The 21,646-nt window shown below is 38.1% G+C and overlaps 1 protein-coding gene across 5 annotated transcripts in view; it reads left to right on the top strand.

Moving 5' to 3' along the window:
* The window catches only part of L3MBTL3 (L3MBTL histone methyl-lysine binding protein 3), a 108,693-nt gene that overhangs the window by 54,519 nt on the left and 32,528 nt on the right, over positions 1–21,646 (top strand). For all 5 annotated transcript variants that reach the window (XM_032484900.1, XM_032484902.1, XM_032484901.1 and 2 more), the window contains 4 exons: positions 1,100–1,185; positions 2,916–3,026; positions 11,033–11,147; positions 12,615–12,717. In XM_032484900.1, the coding sequence (XP_032340791.1) occupies positions 1,100–1,185; positions 2,916–3,026; positions 11,033–11,147; positions 12,615–12,717 (415 nt within the window). The remainder of the gene's footprint in view (positions 1–1,099; positions 1,186–2,915; positions 3,027–11,032; positions 11,148–12,614; positions 12,718–21,646) is intronic.

Consider the following 21,646-nt stretch of genomic DNA (forward strand, 5'->3'; position numbering starts at 1 on the left):
TTCTGGCACAGCTAGGCTCATCTTGTACTTTCCCTGACCAGCCCTGAGGTCAACCATTTCTCCCAAGCTCCTTAGTTCCTCTTCTTAGAGAATGATATTAGGAAACTAAGATCTGGACACAAGATGTGCTCATTGCTGCTGAATTGTTGCTGCTTCCATCCTCTCAGTGGACATAGGACATATTTATATAAATACGTAGAAGTTTATATTTATGTTTATTTTTGTATCCATTTATAGATTTGAAAACCATGAATTTATACCATTAGCTCCAGTTCACATCTAACACTACTGAATTCAATCCAGTTTTCCACTTCACATGTTTATACTGCTCTTTTTAGTCAGTAAGAGAGCTGACTTCTGTTATCTCCAGTGTATTTACTCATTTTTTTTGTTCCCTTTATGTAGCCAATTTCCCACCCTACTGGGCCACCATTACTTCCTACTAGTGAATTTTGGACCCTGGAGGAGACAAAAGGGGTGGAACAGAGGAAGGACAGTTGTTTTTAGACATTCTATCAGTACTGTTGCATGATTTGTTTTAGCTTATTTGTTTGTTTGACCTAACAATATGATGATATATCTGCTGGAATATTTCACACAGCGGTCTATATAAACCTGCCTCATGCTTTCTGCTTCAATATACTATATACTTTTTTTTTGCACATTTCTATATTGATGGTTATTTAACTGGTTTTTACATTTTCACATTTATAAACAATGGTACATTGTCTTTGTACACATATATGAGATTTTCCTGGATTAGTCAAAGTAAAATTGCTAAACGGTATTTATGTTTGTGTCTTTGTGCGTATCTTGCATTGTAAGACTATCCTTACCTGGGAATGCGGATTATACATGTACGGATACATTAAATTTTCATTTAAAAGTTAATAGAGAAATCATGATCTAGATGAAAATAATTTTTTTATTATAAGGAGTTCTAAATGTGTGATTAGGTTAAAGTAGTTTTGTGTAATGTAAAAGTAACTTTCTACATTATAACGATAACAATATCTCATAATTTTATGAGGTCAGTCTGTGGTTCTCACTGTCATTTTGGATAAACCTGATAGAATTTACTGTTTTCTTTCTCTCTTAGGTTATCCAAATGTGAAACATTTTTCTTGGGATAAATACTTAGAAGAAACCAATTCTTTACCTGCTCCTGCAAGAGCTTTCAAAGTGGTGAGATAATATATTTTACAGTATTTGATTAATTTATGTTTGTATTGATGATCATGTTCATTGAAATTTAAGAACAGAAAGAGTATTGGTGAACAGGAATGAGAGAGAAACAGAAGGCCAGAGATGTTTTTGAATTTTTGCGATTTTGAAAGGCAGAATTGTTACTGGGGATTTTGTTTGTTGGCATCAAAAAAATACTTCCATTTTGGACTTTAAAGTCTCCTTGGAAAATAATTATATTTAAATCGGTTTGCAGTGAGTTGGTTGTACAGCAAAATTCTATTTTCCAGCTAAATACTCTGAAAGACCAAACAGGACAAGATATTGTTTTATAATGAAAATTATATTTGATCATTCCTTTTAGTTTGTTTATGCCAAGCTGAGATACTGCTTTTTATTTTATGGCTATAAATTGGCATTTGATTATCAAAATGCAGGATCATCTGTTTTTATTATAGTATCTTTCTAACTCAGTCATTGCTTCTTGCCTATTAAGATTCATAGTTAACCTCATTTCTGTGCAAGGGAAGGAAGAATAAAATTTGAAATGTATTTTTTAATCTCAAACAGCTTGTTTTATAATTTGTATTTTCCCATTAATTTAAAGGAAAAGAAAGATATATTAAATACTTGATTTAAAAAGATGTTGCACAGTCTCTCAAACATTTTTCTTTAAATGATCTTTCTACATATATATTTCTAGGATTTTTAATGGTAGAATTAATTAGTAAGTTCAGGCCCAAATACAGAAGGAAAGAACATCAGAAATTTTTGAGAGAAAAACTGGATTACATGAAGAAGAGCGTATCAAAGAATATGTATGATTCTATCTGAGAGTAAATTCAGGATTTATAAATAAGTAATGTTAGGAGTCATGTCGTATTTATGAGTTTTTATCTAACTCCTTAACTTAGCCTAGTACAGAGAAGAGCTGCATTACACTTTGCTTTGAACTGGATACAGTTAATTGAGCTCAGTGTGCATATCTGCTGGCACAGTGATATCAGAGAGAAAATTAAGATTTCTCTAGTTTAGCCTTTAGGTGCCTTGCATTAATTGTTCTGCATCCTTTATGTAATTTCCACACTTGATTTTCACAGCAACACTTTTCTTACACCCATTAGCAATCACCTTGCCTTCTGTCTGTAAATTTTTCAGAGGCTTATGAGTTTCTGCTGAGTATTGAAGTGTAGGGAGCTTGTAGGTCCTCATTCTCATTCCTGTTCTTAGCAGAGCAATTCCATCTTCCATGTCTTGATTGCTAATTTTCTTCTTAAAAAGACATCTATTGCTTTTTGGTCTCATTATCGCCTGTAATCTCTGTCTCGTCTCTGCCACTTGGATGTTCTTCCTTTTCTTTTGAAAAATACTTTTCATGTTTGTTGATTTTCGCTAAGACACCTCCAACTAATGAGAAAAAATTCTTGTCTTCCCTGTGGCTAATCAAATAGCCACAGTGTTTTTGAATTTCATCTAAGATTTTTGGCTTTCTCGTCGTGCCTGTAACTAGTAGCTCAGGCTGTTTCTGTTGCCTGCAGGCTTGACCATGTGATTTGGAACTGTTTTTTGATCGTAAGGGTGAGGTTCAAAGCCATCCTGCGAACTTAAGTTAGAAAGGCTGGTTCTCCAAATAGCTCATCTTTTCTTGTTGTCGTTATTCTGTCTTTATGACATAGAGCCCACCTTCTGTTCCTCTGAATCTCACTGTATAAAATTGTCTGTTATGGCAGAAACCTCCACATGGATTCCAGAAAAAAATGAAGCTTGAGGTCATAGACAAAAGAAATCCCGTGTTTATTAGAGTAGCAACAGTTGCAGACACGGATGATCATCGAATAAAAGTAAGTGTTCTCTGCTGTGGTTTTGTTTTGTCTTTTTTTTACAAGACATTTGAGATGAACACCTTAGGAGATATCTAATTTGTGAAGTCCTATAATTTAAATTAGTGAAACCATAGGAATATGCAAATTAAGTAGCTGTGCATCCTAAGTCTGTATTTTTCCACCTTTTCCCTTTAATCTACATAACTTTTCTCTTTAATTATGACTGACTTCTAATATTTTAAGTGTGTATTTGGAGGAAAAAAGTAGATACAGCATATTGAGGTAATCTATTCAGAAGAAGATATAATATTTCATTCTCCAATAGTGTGTTCTTTTTTAAAAAATTAAGGTCACTTTTTTTTTAATGGGGTACGGTACATGTAGACTTTTCAAAAGAATATCCTGCTTTTTAATAAAGGACAAGTAAAGAGAAATGAATAAGTAAAGTCAGATTTTAACTAGAGTTGGGTTAATAAAAGTCAAGAACCTCTCATGAAGTAGCAAACGTCTAGAAAGATAGGTTCCGTCTGCGTCCAGGTGTGGTAAAGTGAAGGGCAGTAGTGGTTCCCGGCCAGGAGCCCGAGGGTCTCGTCTCTGATTCTGGCTTTGGCATTAACTTCACTCTCAAACCAGAATGATGCACGTTCTGCTTACCTCACGGGATCATTTAGAATTTCTGGGAGTGGTTACAGCTCAGGGGCAGAGCACATGCCTAGCACACAGGAGGTCCTGGGTTCAGTCCCCAGGACCTCCATTAAAAAAGAAAAAGAAAACGATTTTCTGTTAAGAATAATACTAGTTCTAGTAACAGCAAGGCATTAGATTTACATGGTGTTTTACAGGGTATTAGGGCTCTCCCATTATTTGGTATTTGTGGTGAAAACAGCACAGGAGATTTATCTCAGTATTATTACCTCATCGATGAAGACTGAGGTACAAAATGAATTACTCATTAATTATGGGCAGTGACAGAGCTAAGTCATGGTTCTAAACTACTTGAGTCTAAGTTCAGTTCTTTAAAAAACAGTATTACATCTTCAGCTATCTCCAATGAGGTAATGTATAAGAAAATAAATTATAAAATAACATGGAAAACCTGTGCTGATGTATTTCTATAAACTCAAGTGTTTCTATAAAATAGAAGTTTTAGCGTTTAATTCACTGTTTTTAAGATTATGTAATCATATAACATTTCAGAAAATTTATAAATTGTGTAAGACCTGTGTTCCATCTTTTTGAAGTATATTTTCTTACTGTCCTTCAAAATGTAGAATTAAGCAACATAATATTTTTATAAGCCACATTGGTCAGAATTGAAAACAAAATATATGTTCTGGTTTGGATGCATGAAAAGTTTATTCTTATATACAACTGGTGAAAATACAAAGTGTCTCAGCCTTTCTGGAAGGCAGTTGATGATAGGCATCGGAAGTCATAGAATGTCGTTTACCCTTTAATTCAGGAATTTCAGTCCCAGGAATTTGTTAAGGGAATAACCAAAGGGAGTGTGCACAGAGAAGAGCTGCAGGGAGAATACAGTAGAGTCAGCTGTTCATAGTGTTTAACATTAGAACAAGTGCAGTGGAAGATGATGGGTAAAGTAAATGACCGCGTATCTCCACGATGTTACATATTTTAGAAGAATATTTAATACTGACAGTGAAAATTTCAGTTTAATACCATATGTGATGTCTGGGATTGTCTTTTAGAAGAATATATGTATACATGAGCAGTTATGGAAATAAATGTACCAAGATAATGGCAGTGCTTTTCTGTTAGGATGTAAATGATTACATTTTAATTATCTGGTTTCAGGAACACGATTACTTTTGTAATTTTGGTCCAGAGAGGTTAAATACTCTAGGGTCGATTGTTCAGTTAGTTAATGGGAAAAGTTTAGACTAGAATCCAGCTCTTTTTGCTTCTGGCTGAATTTTCTTCCCAGTGCAACATCCTGGTCAATCTTTCATACCCCCAAAAGAGCTGGCTATGAGGTGTATAGTTGACAATCTTTTTTTTTCACTTACTGGAATGAATTTCAGCTAAAGGTGAACCACTGAACAAATATCAGTGTATTTATGAAGTCCACAAAAGCTCAGTGAACAGTGACAGTGACTCAGGTTCGGGATTCATCAGAGACTTCTGAAAATATAGGACGCTTTCCGTAGTAGGAGTTTTTCTAATAATATGGGGGATAATGGAGCAAGAACACGTATTTTTCTTTTTTAGGAAGGAAGATAGAGGAAAATAGAGGCGAAGTCATTAGTGTAGTTTAATATTCTGAGTTTCTCAGATAAAATCAACTCAAGTCAAGTCAACTTTTGAAGTTATGTAACATATAACATTTCACACTGTGAGTTATTACAATTAAAATAGTTTAACCTTTGTATACTTTGCTGTTGAAGAAAAATGGCAAGAACATTTTTGCTCTTGTCTTTGTGTTTTTGGTGACAGAATATAAGACAGTTCTGCCCCGTCCATCCCCACCCCCAGGTCATCCCCACAGGCGAGAACTTCCCACTCTTGGCTGTTGCTTACGACATTTGATCTGCAATTAAAAAAAATAATACAGGTATCCTGCTGTTTCTCAACCCATCCATTTTAAATATGCTATTTCCTTTCTGTTAGGGTAGTTCAGGATGGAGATCTTGTCATCCTTCCCTTCCCCTTACTCTTTCAGTAATTATCCACAGCGTTTGGCTTTTTCCCCACTCTTCTGTGTTCATATTATAAATAAACAGATTTTGTTCACTGCTGAGTAATGTAGTCTTTTTCTTATGATATTTAGCTTTTCCTGACATCAATAATTGGGTTTTTTTTTTTAATTTTTAAATTGTCTATGTTCTTGTTATTAGAGTTTTACAAATGCCATAATAAATCTGACATGTCTTTTGGTCAAAAAGCTCGAGTGTATTTTTAAACCTTGCATCTGTATCTTTTTTCCTGGAACCCTCCTTCCCATAGTTTGACAGCCACCTCTTCTGATCTGCCTGGTTGCCCTCTCAGCTTTCATCCTGAGGCTCCTCTTTGCTGACACACGATGTTGCATTTCATTTTTCCTGAGTTGCATGCTTTGTTATTCTTTGCATACTCTCTTACCTTGCCGAAGCATATCTTTTTGTAACTTTCTGAGGACGTGTGTATGGGAAGCATAATTTTTCACTCCTTGCACATCTGACGATGTCAATATACTGGCCTCTCATTTAGTTCATGCTGTGACAAGACGGAGAACCATTTCCCCTCAGAAACGACAAGCATTGTTCTGCTGTCTTCTCACATCGGGAGCTGTTTTTTGAGACATTCAAGGCCATTCAGTTCCTTCTCTCGGGGTGATGTACTTTTTCTTTCTGAAAACTCTAGGACCATCTCTGTCCCTCATGTTCTGACATTATGTGGTAGCCGTGTCTTGGTGTGAGGGTCTTTTTTCGTTTATCATGCAGGGTAGTCATGCCCTTTCACAGTGGAGTTTCAGATCCTTTGTTTTTAGAAATGTTTTTCCATTATTGCCTTGGTGATGTCCTCCTCCCCTCTCTGTTCTCTTTCTGGAAGTCCTGCACCTCTGGTATTACACCTCTTGGATTGGCTGGCCCCCTCCCTGATTTTCTTATATTTTCTTTCTTATTCTTCTCTGTTTTGGTTTTTTTTTTAATTCTTGGTTGGAGATATCTACTCGATTTTCTCAACTCTGTTACATTTTAAATTACAACTATGATTTTTTTTTAACTTTCAAGAATTTTTCCTTATTTTCTTGTCATTTCCCTCCCTTTTCTCCTTTTTAATGGAATCTTCTTTTTTATTTCCTGAAGCAATGTCGTTCCTTATCTGAGGACACCAGTGATGGTTTTCCTCCTGTTCCATATTTATTTCCTTTAAATTTCTTTTAGTTAATTAATTTGGCCTCTGCTTTCATATGAGAGCCTCTCTTCAGATGTCAGGTCCTTGACTGGCTGTTCACGTTAAGAAAAAGGCACTTGAAATTATCTGCTTTTATGGGTGGGGCTTACGGATTGGTGAGCTTCACGGTGGGAAAAGAGAACAAAGAGCCAGCTTTTCCACAGGGAGGTCCCCACTGGTCAGCATCTGGGTTCTTTGTAGCCTTTCAGTTTCTTCTCTTCCTCCTCCCTGGGGATGGGTGAACCTGGCGGCCGCTGTGTGAGGCAGCGAGGGCTGGGTTGGAGTATGCAGACTGTCACTCTGTCCTTGGACTTTCCATCCAGCCATCACCACTGTCCTGGAATTCAGAGGCTCCGCAGCTGTGTCTCTAGAAAGTAAACCTCTTCTCTTTTGCAGGAATGTCGAAGGGGCAGTTACTTTGGTGGGTGGAGTAGAGGCTTAGACTTAAGGATCTGCCGCTCCATTTTCAGATTTTGAGCCAATCCTGTCATTTTCCAGACCTCTTCACACACCTGCTACCTCCAGATCAAGTCCTTGGGTTCTGCACGGTGAGCCAGGTCCCTCTGGTCCCGTGCTCCCGCTCTAGACATCTGAGTTGTGACCGACCCTCTCTCTCCAGTAGCTCAGCACCCCCTCACCTGCCTTTGCCCCACAGACACATCATTGTCATTGTCACTTCTCCTTCTCCACTTGTCCTTCTGGGTTTTTACCTTTTCAAACATAACTTTCCTTTCACAAGAGAGCAGAAATAAGCAGTCTGGGCTAAAATATGTTTTACTGAGTTGCCTTTCACCTGAGCAGAAAATGCAACCAACTCTTTTAAAAAAAAAAAAAATTAGTGTACTTTCTAAAGAGATCATCTGTCTTAATCTTGAAGTTGTCAGTAATGAATATTAAGTTTTTATAAAGAGTCCAAATTGCACTTCTGGGTTAAAAATGTATCCAATTTGCCAAACTATAATTTTAAATATGTGTAAGTTAAATCATCTGTACTGTGCTTTGATCCGTAATGGTCTATTTAATTTAGAATTTTAATTAAATTCAGCATCATTGCTTAGTTGCTTTTATATGTAATTGTTTTTATAGTGGGACATTTCTATTATGAATATTTTTGGATGTCTTTTTTGTGTTTGTAAAATGTTTAAATATTTCACGTTGTATGTTTATGTATCTTCCTCTCTTGCTCTTTGTCAGGCATTTGATTTCATTTCCAAATAGGACCCAGCAGGAGAAAAACTATCGCTTACCATTTCTAGATTTTGTTTGTTTAAAACTTTTTAATATGCCAAATATGCCAGGGACTGAAGTAGCAAGTTACAAAAGATGAAATGAAACTATACAGACCTTAATAAAATGACCTCATCTGGGTTTCCCAGAATGAGAGTATTAATTAGGGCTGATACTAATTGTTGCATGTAGTGTGAGTGTTTACATAATTTCAGAGAGCAGTTTTTAAGTATGTTTGCTACTTATCAGAGAGTTGTAGTGTTACCTCTGTGCATAATATCTAAGCCAAATTTTAACTCTGAAATTTAACCTTAAAGTACTAAAACTCTCCAAATTGCCTGCCAACCTAGCTTGTAGGTGTTCAGTTTATTTATAGTAGCTAAGGTACATCTATCACTGAAGATAGATGACTTTTCAAACTGAGATGTCAGTTTCAGTGAAAACTAGGAAAGGGTTATGGCATCCCCAGGTATAGTAGCTCCAACATAAACATTCTGAAAGGTAAGTGGGAGGAAGATTTTGAAAAGAACCCTTTTATTTATGATGTTATCAAGATTTTTGGAGTCCTTTTAAAATGTGTCCTATCTACTGTCAGTGGTCTCCCTTCTGAGTGCATGGCAGAGTCACTTAGAAGTAAAGTAAATAGCATATAGGTGCACAGAACCCAAGCTGCACCTCTAAATTCAGAGCCTTCTTAGTGGGCTTGGCCTTTTTTTTTTTTTTTTAACCTTCTTCTTTTCAATATTCTTGAGTGATTCTGATGTGTATCCAGGGTGGAGAACCATTTACTTGTTAGGATTGAGTTTGTTCACTATGGGAAGATAGCTAAATTTTATAAAATTTAATTGTTTATCTGTAACAAGTGGAACATGAGTTGTGTAAACATTGATTCCAATGTAGAAGAAATGGAATTCAGGAATAGCAAGATCAGAAAACATGAGTTTCATGTGTCCAGTAAAACAGAGCGTAATCACTTGATGATTAGTTGAGAATTAGAACGTTTAAAACTTGCTAGCATACTATGAATTATGACTGCTCATTTATTGATGGCACTGATAGCATAAATTGATAGTTTTAGAAGATTATCATGAATATCTTTCTCAGTGTTGTTTGAACTTAGGTTTTGGTCAGAGGAAAGGAAGGGGTTGTTTTGAGTCAAACAAGTTTTCTTTAACTGCTGCTTTAACTGCAACATATATGAATGATGAACAATTTTATTTTGGATCCTTGAATTTTAAGCCTGCTACTCCTCCTACCTAGCTCTGTGATCTCTTTTCCTCTTTAAGATAATATCCATGATTCCTTCCAGGTGTGGAATTCTGTGGGTTTCAGTTCTAGGATTGATTGATTTCTAAGCTTGAGAAAGTGAATTCATTCCAAAGGATACTATTTTGAACCCATATATATGTACTTTAATAACTCTGTACTGTTCCATCATATGAATACCATAATTTACTTAACTATTCTTCTGATGGTAAACACTCTGGGTTTTTTTCTACTACAAACAGCGAGTTGAGTTACTGAGATTACTGAGTCAAAGATGATGTATTTTAAGTGTTGATCATTATTGCCAAATAACTCTCCAGAAATATCTCACCAATCAATACTCCTGTCAGTGGCCTATGAGAACATCTGTTTGTCCTCATACTCACCAGCTCCAGGAATCACCAAAATGGATTATTTTTTGGCAGATTGAAAGGAGAATTGCATCTTGTGGTTTTAATTTGTACTTTTTAAGTTATAAGTGAAATTGATTGTCTTTTCATATGTTTACTAGACATTTATATTTACTTTATTGTTAATGAGTCATTTGTATCTTTTCTTTCTATTAGATTTTTCACTTTTTTATATTGATACATGACGTTTTTATAAATTAAGGAACAAAGTACATTGTCAAATGTTAACAAGTGTTTTTTTTTGGACTTCTTTTCACCTTGGTATCGGTAATATTTGCCATTCTCAAGATTTAAATTTTGATGTAGTCAGACTGATCTGGCTTTTGAGTTTGGCATCTTGCTTACAAAGGCTATCCCACTCTAAGATAAATACATTCATTCATGCTTTCTTTTAGAACTTTCTATTGTTCAGTTTTTAATGTTCGGATTTTTTTGTTTTAATCCATCTGGCATCTGTTGTATTTTTAGGAATAAGAGAGTCATAAACTTCAAAAAGAATGTCTAACTGGCAAACTAGATCTAAAATATATAGCGTTTTAGTATATTCTTCCATTCTAAAAGATAAAAAGTATGTATTACTTAAAAGATATGTAGCTGGTCCTTATAGTAACCATGCCTAAAAGACCAACTGGCATTTCACATGGTGGCCAATAAAGTTGGGTAGCCCTGATGACTCTCTAAAATCTCCTTGAGACATATTAGAAAAATATTTAAAAATACATTTGGTAGAGACATATTTTGTAAATTGGGTATATTTGTAGTAGGGCATTGATTTTTTTTTTGAAGTCTGTTTTTAGCATAGTTCTAGGAGACTTGACATTTGTATGAAAGATCTTGCCGCTCCCCTCTCCCTTCCTCCTCCCTCCCTTCCCTGATTTATTCATGACTTGGTAGTATTTATTGGGTGTTTGGTGTTGCTCATATGAAGATGTTAAGTACTCAAACTGCTGATAGTATTGGGAGATACACACACTGTATCTGTAGAAGTATTGCCCAAACATGCCTTTGTCAAGACATTTATTGATGGTTAAATAATATGTTGTAGTTCAAAAGTACCTTTTTCTTATACTGGAATCAAGTAATTTAAATAATTAAAACAATTCACTTGGGTATTAAATGTGTACTATATTACTTAGAAGATCATGAAAATGGTTACTGTGGGCAGAACTTTTACTGTAGGAATTTTTGTGATCTGAGTTATGCTATTAATTTCCTCTCGTTTTCCAGGTTCACTTTGATGGCTGGAATAGTTGCTATGATTACTGGATAGACGCAGATTCTCCTGATATTCACCCTGTCGGTTGGTGTTCCAAAACTGGGCATCCACTTCAGCCTCCTTTGAGTAAGAGACACAAGAATAACTTAAAGAGATGTTTCCATTTTCTTGTGTAGTGTCCTTAATATTTTTTCCCTCTACCCTTCTTGTTCTACTTTTCTACTGTACATTTCTTCTTTGTGTAATCTTTTATCCTCTTCCTACATTTTCAATTACTTGGTAGTCAAAAATATATAAAAGGAAAAATTAATATCTGAAAAAATAAAGTGTGCCTGTACATCCTTTTATTTAGCAGTAGTCACCATCTTTTAAAATTAGTACTGAATTTTTGGAAGACAGTTTGTCAGACTATCAAAATTTAATGTATCAATGTGAATATCCTAATAGTGATTTTATACTGTAGTTTTGCAAAATATTACCATTGGGAGAAACTGGGCAAAGTGTGCAGGGGATCTCCCTCTGTATTATTACTTACAATTGGTGTGAATCTACAGTCACCTCAATAAAAATTTCAGTTAAATTAAAAATTTTTTTAAAGGTACACAGACAGAAATTGATACAACATTGTAAACTGACTATAGTTCAATTGAATAAAAAAAAGAAAACAGAAAGAAAAAAGATACACTGAGAATTTGACATACCAGATCTCAGTTTTTGAGGAAAATAAATACACAGTAGAAAAAATATGTAGCAAATACAATAAATTATTGTTGGGTGTTTTAAAATTAAGCATACCTTCCCCAACTAGTGGCATTACTTCTGGATGCCCATAGAAAGTGCATAAGGGCACCACAAGGCACAGACATGATACTGGTTGCAGTATGTTTAAAATAATAAACCATGGAAACAGATACTGGTTAAATAAATTATAATACACTCATGCTACAGCTACTATGCAATAGTTACAAAGAGTATTACTATTGAGATGGAAAGATTTTTAAGACATGAAGTTAAAGACCAAGGAAGAATGTTTCAGGATAGTACTCCATGTGGTCCCTTTTGTGTGGCAGAATCTAAAACTCGATACATGTATATATGCACAAATGTAGGTACATATGGGAATGCTTAGAACATCTAGAAAGGTTACACAGTAACATAATTAGGACTAAGGAGGGTATGAAATGTGTGAGGAGTTGCTTGAAGAGGGTCTGTAACTGTTCTTCTATATTCTGGTGTGTTGTTTGAAGTTTTTACAGTGTGCAAGTATTCATATATTAATTATGCTATTTACCTCATCAAAATTGTTAGAATCTTCTTATAATTTCAGATTTAGATATCTCTGGAATTTGCAACATTTTGAAAGAAGGTTAGATCAAAGGTTACTGTTTCACTATTGAAGAAAGATAGTGAACAAAATCCTAGGGGAAAACCTTTAGAACTAGAGACTTTAAACATATTTTAAATTTTTATAGGGCCTGCTTCTTTTTCTGTTTGTAAGTGTTGATTGAAAAACTGGATTTTTTTCGCTATTCTAATCTGAGACATTTGACTTTAATAACCTTAACTGTTTGACTTTTTTTTTTTTTTCAATAGGTCCCTTAGAATTAATGGAAGCCTCAGAACATGGTGGATGCTCAACCCCAGGATGTAAAGGGATTGGTCATTTTAAGAGAGCGAGACACCTGGGCCCTCACAGGTACATGGTTCTGCCACTCACGTGGAGATTCCTTATATAGTCTGATGGAGGGTGTCTGTCCCACATATGTGGAAGATAATGATCTCCATGTATACTAAATAAATATGAACTAATTTTATATTCAGATCCATATGAAATGTGGTTACCATGGTGATCATGTAAAAATGAAGAGTGTATCAGTAGTTAAATCTTCCTGGGAGAAAATGCATTCATAATTTAAAATAGATTTACTCTTGCTACTTAGCTGTTCCTGGCAACCTGATAGTTTTATAGGTATTTAGCTACTGCAATAGTCATTCTGGGTTGACCATTAAGAATGAGAAGAGAATAGGCTTTGTTGAAAGTACTTGTTCAGTAGAATTTTCTGTGATTGGGTGACTCAACAATTTGAATTTATGAGGGGTAAGATTATTGTAGATTAGCAACAAAGATCACAGAAGGCACAGATATAAATAGGCAAACATCAGAATACATTGGTCAAAAAAAGTGTTTTTCATTATTTTTCTCTTACCTCTGAGTAACTTAAAAAAGCATCCAAATCTGTACATTTGAAATTTGAAATATTGTTTAGGTGATTTGGGGTCTTTGTAGACGCTTTAAAATACAACTGAAAAGCACATAGACTTGATGATGATTCTGTTTGCAAATATCCATTTAAAAACCTTTTCTTGTGTGATTAACTTACCCTGAATTAAAAATACTGCATCTTAGAAATCATTCAGTATTGCCACTGGAGGCAGCTAGTTTATTTTCAGTCATTGCATACAGTAGCCCCCCTTTCTCCCTTATTCCCATGGGAGATACATCCAAGACCCCAGGCGATGCCTGAAACCTTGGATAGTACCGAACTCTGTATGTACTCTTTTTTCTTATACATACATACCTGTAGTAAAGTTTAACTTATGAACTAGTCACGATAAGAGGTTAACAATGACAATAATAAAATAGAGAAATTCTAACAATGTAGTGTACTGAAAGTTATGTGAATGTGGTCTTTTTCTCACTGTCTTATTTTATAATTTAACGCCTTTTCCATTTTAACTAAGTACTTGCTACACACTGTGGCCCTAACTTTTGCAGTTTGAGATGTGACCAAACTAGCGTGAATACCTTTTTCCTTCTTCACGATTTTCACAGAAAGAAGATGCATCCTTACCGTAGATCTTAGCAACATCAGCATGTGATTTTTTTTTCTTTCCTTATCAAGTCAAGAACTTTCACCTTTTCACGTAAATGAAGCACTTTATGGCTTCTCTTTGGCATGTCCAAATTGCCAGCATCACTGCTCTTACACTTTGGGAATATTGTGAAGTACAATAAGGGTGTCTTGAACATAAGGGCTGCTAAACTGAGACAGTGGAGCTGATAACCAAGCTGGCTACTAAGTGGCTGTCAGGATACACTGGACAAAAGGATGATTCACTTCCTGGGTGGGTGAGAGGGGGATGGCAAGAGATTTCATCACGCTACTCAGAATGGTGTGCAGTTTAAAACTTACGAGTTGTTTATTTCTGGGATTTTTGTTTAATATTCTTGGCCCTCAGTTGACCGTAGGTAACAAGCCATAGAAAGTGAAACCGTGGATAAGGGAGAACTACTGTATATAAGTCTAAATGCCAGAAATAACACATTAGTATGCTAAATTTCCATTATACATTTATAAGTGCTTTCATTCAACAAATGAAACTGGAGCAACAGGTTTTTTTTAGTAACATTTTTTGAGCATTTATTTACTCTCTGTAAGATACTGCTGTAATAGTTTTACATGTATTGGATAGCCTTCAAACGACCCTGTAATATAGAACTATTATTTTCTCTACTTTTTGGTGAGGCTGTTATGGACCTGGGGAGGTTTTCCAGTTTGCCTAGTTGACAGCTGGTGAGAGGGAGCCAGGAGTGGCCCCCAGTCTAACTGCGCTCCTGGCCACTCCCCTCTCCCTGACCCTCAGGGCCCCGCTCCGTGGCTTAGTGTCAGATCCAGCCTTCAAGAACTCAGGGACTAATGGAACTATGAAAGCTGTAACTAACTTAAAGTATAAGATACTTTAAAACAGTAACTAATAATGAAATTTGGACACATGTACCTTTCTACTGTACAATCTCAAGATATTCATTGGACTAAAGGCAGTTTGCTGAAATTATGAAGGAAAAGAAAAAAGAAATCTTAAAAATGGGTGAAGACTTACATTATGTTGTTGGGGGTACCATTGAAAATGTTTAAAGATTGATTGATTGATTGATTGATTGGTCTTCTGGGAAGAAAACCCACCGTGTAGCAATGTGCATCGCCTCTTCGGGAGTGCTGTAGGTCTGAGCAGAGAGCTTTGCTTCTCACAGCGAGGTCTGTGGTGACAGTCCTGTCTCCTGACTGCTGGCACCGGCCACTCATTAAGACTGCCTTTCTCCAAGTGCTCTGTGGACCTCTGAGGGTCCCTTAGCTGGGCCACACCCATTTCACCAAGTTTCAGTGGTAATCTCTGGAGCATTGTTTCCAAGATGCAGTGTTGTATTTGCCAAAAGAAGGGACAGATTTTGGAAAGAATCATGAAAGCTTTTATGGATAAATGTGGTTTAAAAAAAAAACTTCCTGTATAATTGGAACCATAGTAGAGAATGACTCATTGTTTTTTGGAGTGAAAGAAGAAGAAGGAGACCTGATGATTTAAAAGACATACATTGATTAAGAAGTTGTGTTCACTTCCTTGTCACATATCAGGCATAACTGGCAGGTCTGTGCTCAACCCTGGGACAGGGATGCAATTCAGAGAACTAGTGGGCAGTGTCAGCTCCTGCCCGAGTCCTGTCTTCTCTTCTTCTCAGCTTTCAACTGGCTTTTCTTAGTCTCCCTGAATATGCTATTCTATTTACGAAGCTCAAAGCTCTTTATCTGGTAGCATATTAATCCTTCACAAGCACAGCCTGTTTCCCATTTCCGTGGCAGACCCAGGGAAGAGCTGCTGCATCATGGGTATTTTCTGAAAGGTTCATTTCACTGGCACTTATTTTGTCCTTGCCGAGAATGCTGTGTTTAGGAAAACATAATGAGAAAATTCTCTTTGGATTAATTTACTGCGAAACTGCGTAAATCAAAACATGCATTCCTTGCTTAGATAACAAGGAAAGTTGCTCTTTTGGCAAGAATAATCAGTTTTATGAACACATAAGCAAAAGCCTGTGTTTTGACTAGCATGTGTTGTTAGCTTCTCTGAAAATTACAATAGCTGAATTTGATCTAAGAAATGTTAGAAATTGAACATGTATTCTCAACAATGAAATTTAAAAACGTGAAGTTTTTAAATGTTGAAATATAAACAGTCAGTGGGTTGAATGTGGATATGGTGTCCTCATATTTAGGGATATTCAGTAGTCAGATTACTTAATTCTCTCTCTCTAGCAAGGCAGCATTAATATGGGTTGTGTCGAGGTGTTTCCCTTTGTTGATTTGTTCATTTGAACAAATTTGGCCTACTAAGAGGTCATAATGGGAGGAGATTAAAGGAGAACTGAAGTTACATAAAAGTAGACATTCTGTGTATCTAGTACCTTCAGAAGTAAATCTTCTCTGTGTAAGATTTTATCTTGGTGAAATTAAGCAAGAAAAGAAAAAAGTGTTTCCTATATTCTTTAAAAGATATTTATAAACTCTCCATAGAGTTTAAAAAAATTAGTAACTCTGGATGCAAACCTGCAAACTATAATTATCATATTAATTCAACATCCACCCATTTGTGGAGTAAACAATTACTGAGTGCCTGCTTTTGCCAAATACTGGGTTAGGTGAGGTCCCTACTTGTATAGAGACCAGATTTCTAAGGATTCTAAAGAGGCATAAACAGATTTCTGTAGCGGCATGAATGGAATAGCCCTTGGAGAACAGCATCAGCCCTTCCTGAGGGCCTTCACAAATGAGCCATGTTACGGAGTTTTTAATGCTGTTGTTTATTTTTGCTGATGTCCTTTCACACGGTTGGGGTTAAGTGTTGCTTTTCTTCTCCTTTTTAAATAATAATAATCATACACAAGATTTTTTGGTGGCTTCTGACGTCCCCGAAACTATTTTTGGACTATGTTGTTTAATCCTCACAGCAGCTCTATGAAGCCGGCACTGTTCTAATCTCTGTTTTGCAGAAGAGGAAAGAGAGTTAGAATGGTGAAGAGAGTGCCCAAGATCCAAGGGTGATGGGGCTGGGATTCAGCCCAGGCTTTTCTGGCACCAGAGTCACTGCTCTTAACCACTAGGATCTCCTGCAAAGCACAGTGGCTGGATGTATTTTACAGGTTCTTGTCGCAGCAGAGTGTGAGAGTGATTACGTGAGCTGCTGGAAAACTGAAGACGTTGTCCAGTTGTTTAAATGTATTCACAATTAAAAGGGTTCTAAAGGTGGCAGTGGGGCGCAGTGGACAAGGCGGTCCTTCTACTTTTCTTGATAAAGCTGGACCAGTCTTTCCAAGGAAAAACTGCCTCCTTACGGGGCCAGCAGGACTAGTATTTGTGTATTTAGCAGATATAGAATTATTTGCTAATAGAACAGAGCCGTGTCATCCTGTGTGAATCTGTTGCCCTGCCATCTGAGGATCTGAGTAATGGTAGAGTTGTGTGTCCGTGTACGTGTGGGTGTGCTCATGGCTAAATACACGCACATTGCGTGAATGAGCCATGCCTTGCTTACGTTTTGTTGCCAGAAACTCAGTGGATGAGAAACTAGAAATGACTGTAAGCCTAGTGAGAACTCACTTTTTTTCACAGAAATTTAATCAGCACCGCTACATTTATGAAGTCATTAACTTTTACAACTGCATATGAATTTTATAAACTTTAAAATGAGGAAGTTGGCCCAGAGAGGTGAAGTACTGTCTCAGTATATTTTAGCTGCATGACGGCACCATCTTTTTAGCAGTGGTACTGTCAGGTGGATTTGATCGTCATGGATTCAGGATAAGGAACTTCTCAGTATCGCAAGGAGCTTGTTACCAATACAATGTAACAGGAGTTAGCCAGAGCTCATACTCGAATGCTACCAAGGACTGATGGAGTGATACTAAGCAAGTTCCCTTTTTTAAGCCTCAGTTTCTACATCTATAAAATGAGCATTAGAATATGGACAGCTTCCCAGGGCTGTGGGTGTTAGATGAAGTAATGCAGGTAAAGCCCATAGCCTGGTTAATGCACTCAATCTGTGGTAATGTTTGTTGTTAGCATCCTCACTTTACAGATGAGAGAGTGGAGTCTCCCAAGTTGTGCCTGCTCATTACTGAGTCGTGGATAAAGGTGCAGAGCATGATTAGAACCAGGTTCCTGATTTTCGTCTCTGGCATTGCCCATCCCTCTGTGCACACTTCACTTGCATTTTGTGGCATCTCCCTTCTTCTTTTTTTAATCATCTCCCACTCCCAGCTCGCTTCCCTCTCTACCCTAGAGTAGTTGTAAGAATAGGAGGTATGTTAACCCACTTGACTTTTCTCAGGGTTCAAAAGAAGAGAAGGTGTTGGTGCCAGACCCACAGCCGATCATCACCTTGGCAGATGGTCCTGGCCTGTTAGCATATCTTTGCCTGGAAGGCTGTGATTGTTTCCTCTACTTCCAGTTAAGAGTTTGCTATTTGTCTCTGGCCCTGGCAATCCAGACAGGGGGGTGTATTTAGATGGCAAGTCTCATTCTGCCCTGCAGTCTTGCCTCTCTCTGAGCTACACAGGCTTATGTATGGTGACCTGGAGACACACATTCTTCCTTCACATAGTCAACAAATAAACAAAGGGGCTGCCCTCGTGGAGCTTATAATAGAAGCCTTCTAAACTGCAACTGGTCACTAGAGCGCGTGGTTGGGACCCAGCCGTCTAAAAATCCCAGCGCCTTGCCAGTGTTGGAGACGTGTATGGGTTTAGGAACAGGACCCTCATTTCCCCTACTTTCTTCCAAAGTAAATGTACAGACAGTTATTCAGTCATTGTAAAGCCAGGTGTTTTAACAACGAGTGAAACATTTGATTGTGATATTCTAGGAAGAGCAGCATTACTGTCAAAAGAAACCCCCAAAATTATATTTGGATTTCTTTTCCTGCTGCCGCAAAATTTAAGTAGATGAATTTGCAACAGAAATAGATACAATTTGAGGGAGAAAGAACAGAAAAGAGTCAAAGAGGATCAGGATCTGGAAGGTGGTTAATACAGTTCTTTTATCAGAATTAAGAGCGGGAGGAGGAGCTAGTTGTATTTTGTATCCCCACCCACCCAGGGAGGGGCGTTCATTAAAGATGAAATTGGTTCTAAACATGTTTATTATAAGACAACCCTAGGGCCTTTGCATTTTGCCTGAAATCAGCATAAGTGTCAGGCAGGGCTCCACCTCCCGTAGGAAAGGGTCCCCTTCCTCAGGCCTGTGGGCAGTGTCAGTGTGCGCAGAGACATTGCCCATCAGCTGCTGCTGTCTGGACCTTCCTTTATGAGGGGTGCCCTGCAGGTGAAGCAGACTGCGTTTGCAGCCTCCGTGGAATTGAGTGTTGGGTGGGGCGTGGACGTGGCTGAGGGCCTGGGAGGAGAGGCGGGCTGCCTCATCCAGTACAGATCATTTCTGGGGGAGGGAGCTATCCCCTGCTTCTTGCCCAAGCTTGACTGTCTAGCCTTCCTGCTGAGCCATCCAGCGTCTTTGCGGTAAATTCATTTCTGTTCAAGTTAGAGTTGGTTGCTGTCACTCATGTCCATGAACACTGATTAGTACAGATAACCCATGAAGCACCTGAAAGGTTGCCTTTCAAAAGAGACATTGTGGTTGGAGATGGATTTTCCTCCACATCAGTGCTGAGTGAGTAAAATGAAGTAAAGCAGTATGTCCATTCTGAATTGGGCACGTAAATTAGGATGCTCATTCCTCTGAGCTGCTTCATTGCTATGTGACCGTAGTATCTCTGTTTGGATGCGTAATAAACACTCCACAGTGCCTGATGTTGCCCTCAAGTCTCCTTTCCTCTGGTCATTCTCATCTCAGAACAATAGGAAAAAAAAAAAAAGGAGGCTCCCCTATTACCACTTAGTTCTTCAAACCAAAAACCTAAAGGCCGTTCTTAAATCCGTCCTTTATGTCATTCCACATCTCTGGTCCATCCACAGGTTCCTTTGGAGGGATCCCCAAAATAACCATGGCTACCCTCTTTGTCCCCATTTCAAGCACACATTCAAGTCACTGTCGTATCTTTACTCTTAGATAACTTCTCTTCCAACTCTGCTGCCTTGATGTCCTCCCTTTACAGAGAATCCGGAGTGGTGGTTCTCAGTTGTAAATCAAACCCTATCATTCCCTTATTTGAAGGTCTGCTGGTGGCTATAAATTGAACCTAAACTGACAACGTGAGCTGGGGACTCTGGCCTGCTCGGTGCTGCATGATACCCCTCCCCACCAGCTTCTGCTCTGCCTCCTGCCCTTGCTTGTTTCCTCTAGCCTCGCTGGTCTGTCCTGCCCTCACACCTGCCAGGCTTTCCCTGTTTTGTGCATCACTCTTCCCATGTCCTGGAATGTTCTTTCCCTGGACTGACAGAATGGTCTTCTTCCTGACCTTGAGGGCACTGCTTAAATGCTGCTCCTTCAGCGAGGCCCTCCCTCAGCGCCGTGTTCTCTCTTGCGTCACCCTCCGTGGCTGTTGTCGCTGAGTGAAGTCGTCTGACTTGTGCAATCATGTGCTGCCCATCTCTCCCCAGAATATCAGCTCCATGAGGACGGGCAGCCTGTCTTTTTATTTTTCACTGTGTTTCTAATGCCCAGAAAGGTCATTAGCACATAAATATTTAGTTGATAAATCCTTGTTGCACAAACGAATGAAATGATTCAAGGCTGAAGGTATCTAACCGTGTTAAACCTTAGCTTGTCACATGGAAAGCCTTCCTCACAGGTGGTTGTGAAGATTAGGGAAAATACTGGATGTAAAGTACTTAACACAGTGTGTGATATATAGTTAAGTGCTTCATAAATAGCACTAGTTCTTGTTTTTGTTATTGTTGGGTTAACCTTATGCATCGTTATGTCAACACAGGGTCAAATGTTGTTTCCTTTCCTCTTTTGCATAGATACCACTGCAGAGTAGCAGTAGGTAAAGAGAAAAAGGTTGTACTTTCGCTTGCACGATAACCGGTGATAAATTGCATAGGCCGTTATCAGAATCACTTGGGAGCACTTGCAAACTCTTCTCTCCTCTTGGGAGGACGTGTCAGATTCTCTTGGTGGAGGGCAAAAATACGCTATTTAAAATTTTTCTCTGAGTGATTATTAGCGTTCCCAGTATCACCTAACCTGAGGAAAAGACTGTGCAAGACACTAATACAACTTCCCAAAGTCCAGACCGTTTCCAGATTTCAGGAAGCTTCCTTAAAACCAAGGGGCAAGACGGGGAGTTTGTTGGAGGGGTTGATTATGTATTGAGATGCAGAGGCTGCCCAGTTATTGGAGGCTGGAGAGCAGAGGCCTGGGCACAGGAGTGTGCTGCCTTAATGTTAAATTAACAGTCAGTGGCCTCGGTTCCCTTTGCTTGGGTAACAGGAATGATCTCCAGATGGAATCGGAGAGACCAACCAGGGTCACCAGTGGAAGGGCAGTGAGCTAGATGGGTCATTATCCAAGTGGCCTCTGGTCCCTTTTCACATGAGGGACCGGATTAGCTACAGATTGATCTGTGCATTTCCTAGGATATCAGGTGCACACCTGGGCCTGGAGACAGGCACAGGGAGGAACCTGCCTCTTTGGAGGGCAGTGGCTGTTACTAAGGAGGTTAAACATTGTGTGAGGGCCCTGGGCTTGGAAGATCGCTTCAGGAAGCAGTCTGCTTTATGTGTCAGTCGGTCTCTCTGTGTCCTTCCTCTGCCACCAACCTTCCTACATCAAACATTTTTTTCTTGGGGCTGATTGTTCCCAGAGATTTGCACAGACCCTGCCCTTGGACAGCAC

The sequence above is a fragment of the Camelus ferus genome, chromosome 8, assembly GCF_009834535.1.
Source record: "Camelus ferus isolate YT-003-E chromosome 8, BCGSAC_Cfer_1.0, whole genome shotgun sequence".
NCBI lineage: Eukaryota > Metazoa > Chordata > Mammalia > Artiodactyla > Camelidae > Camelus > Camelus ferus.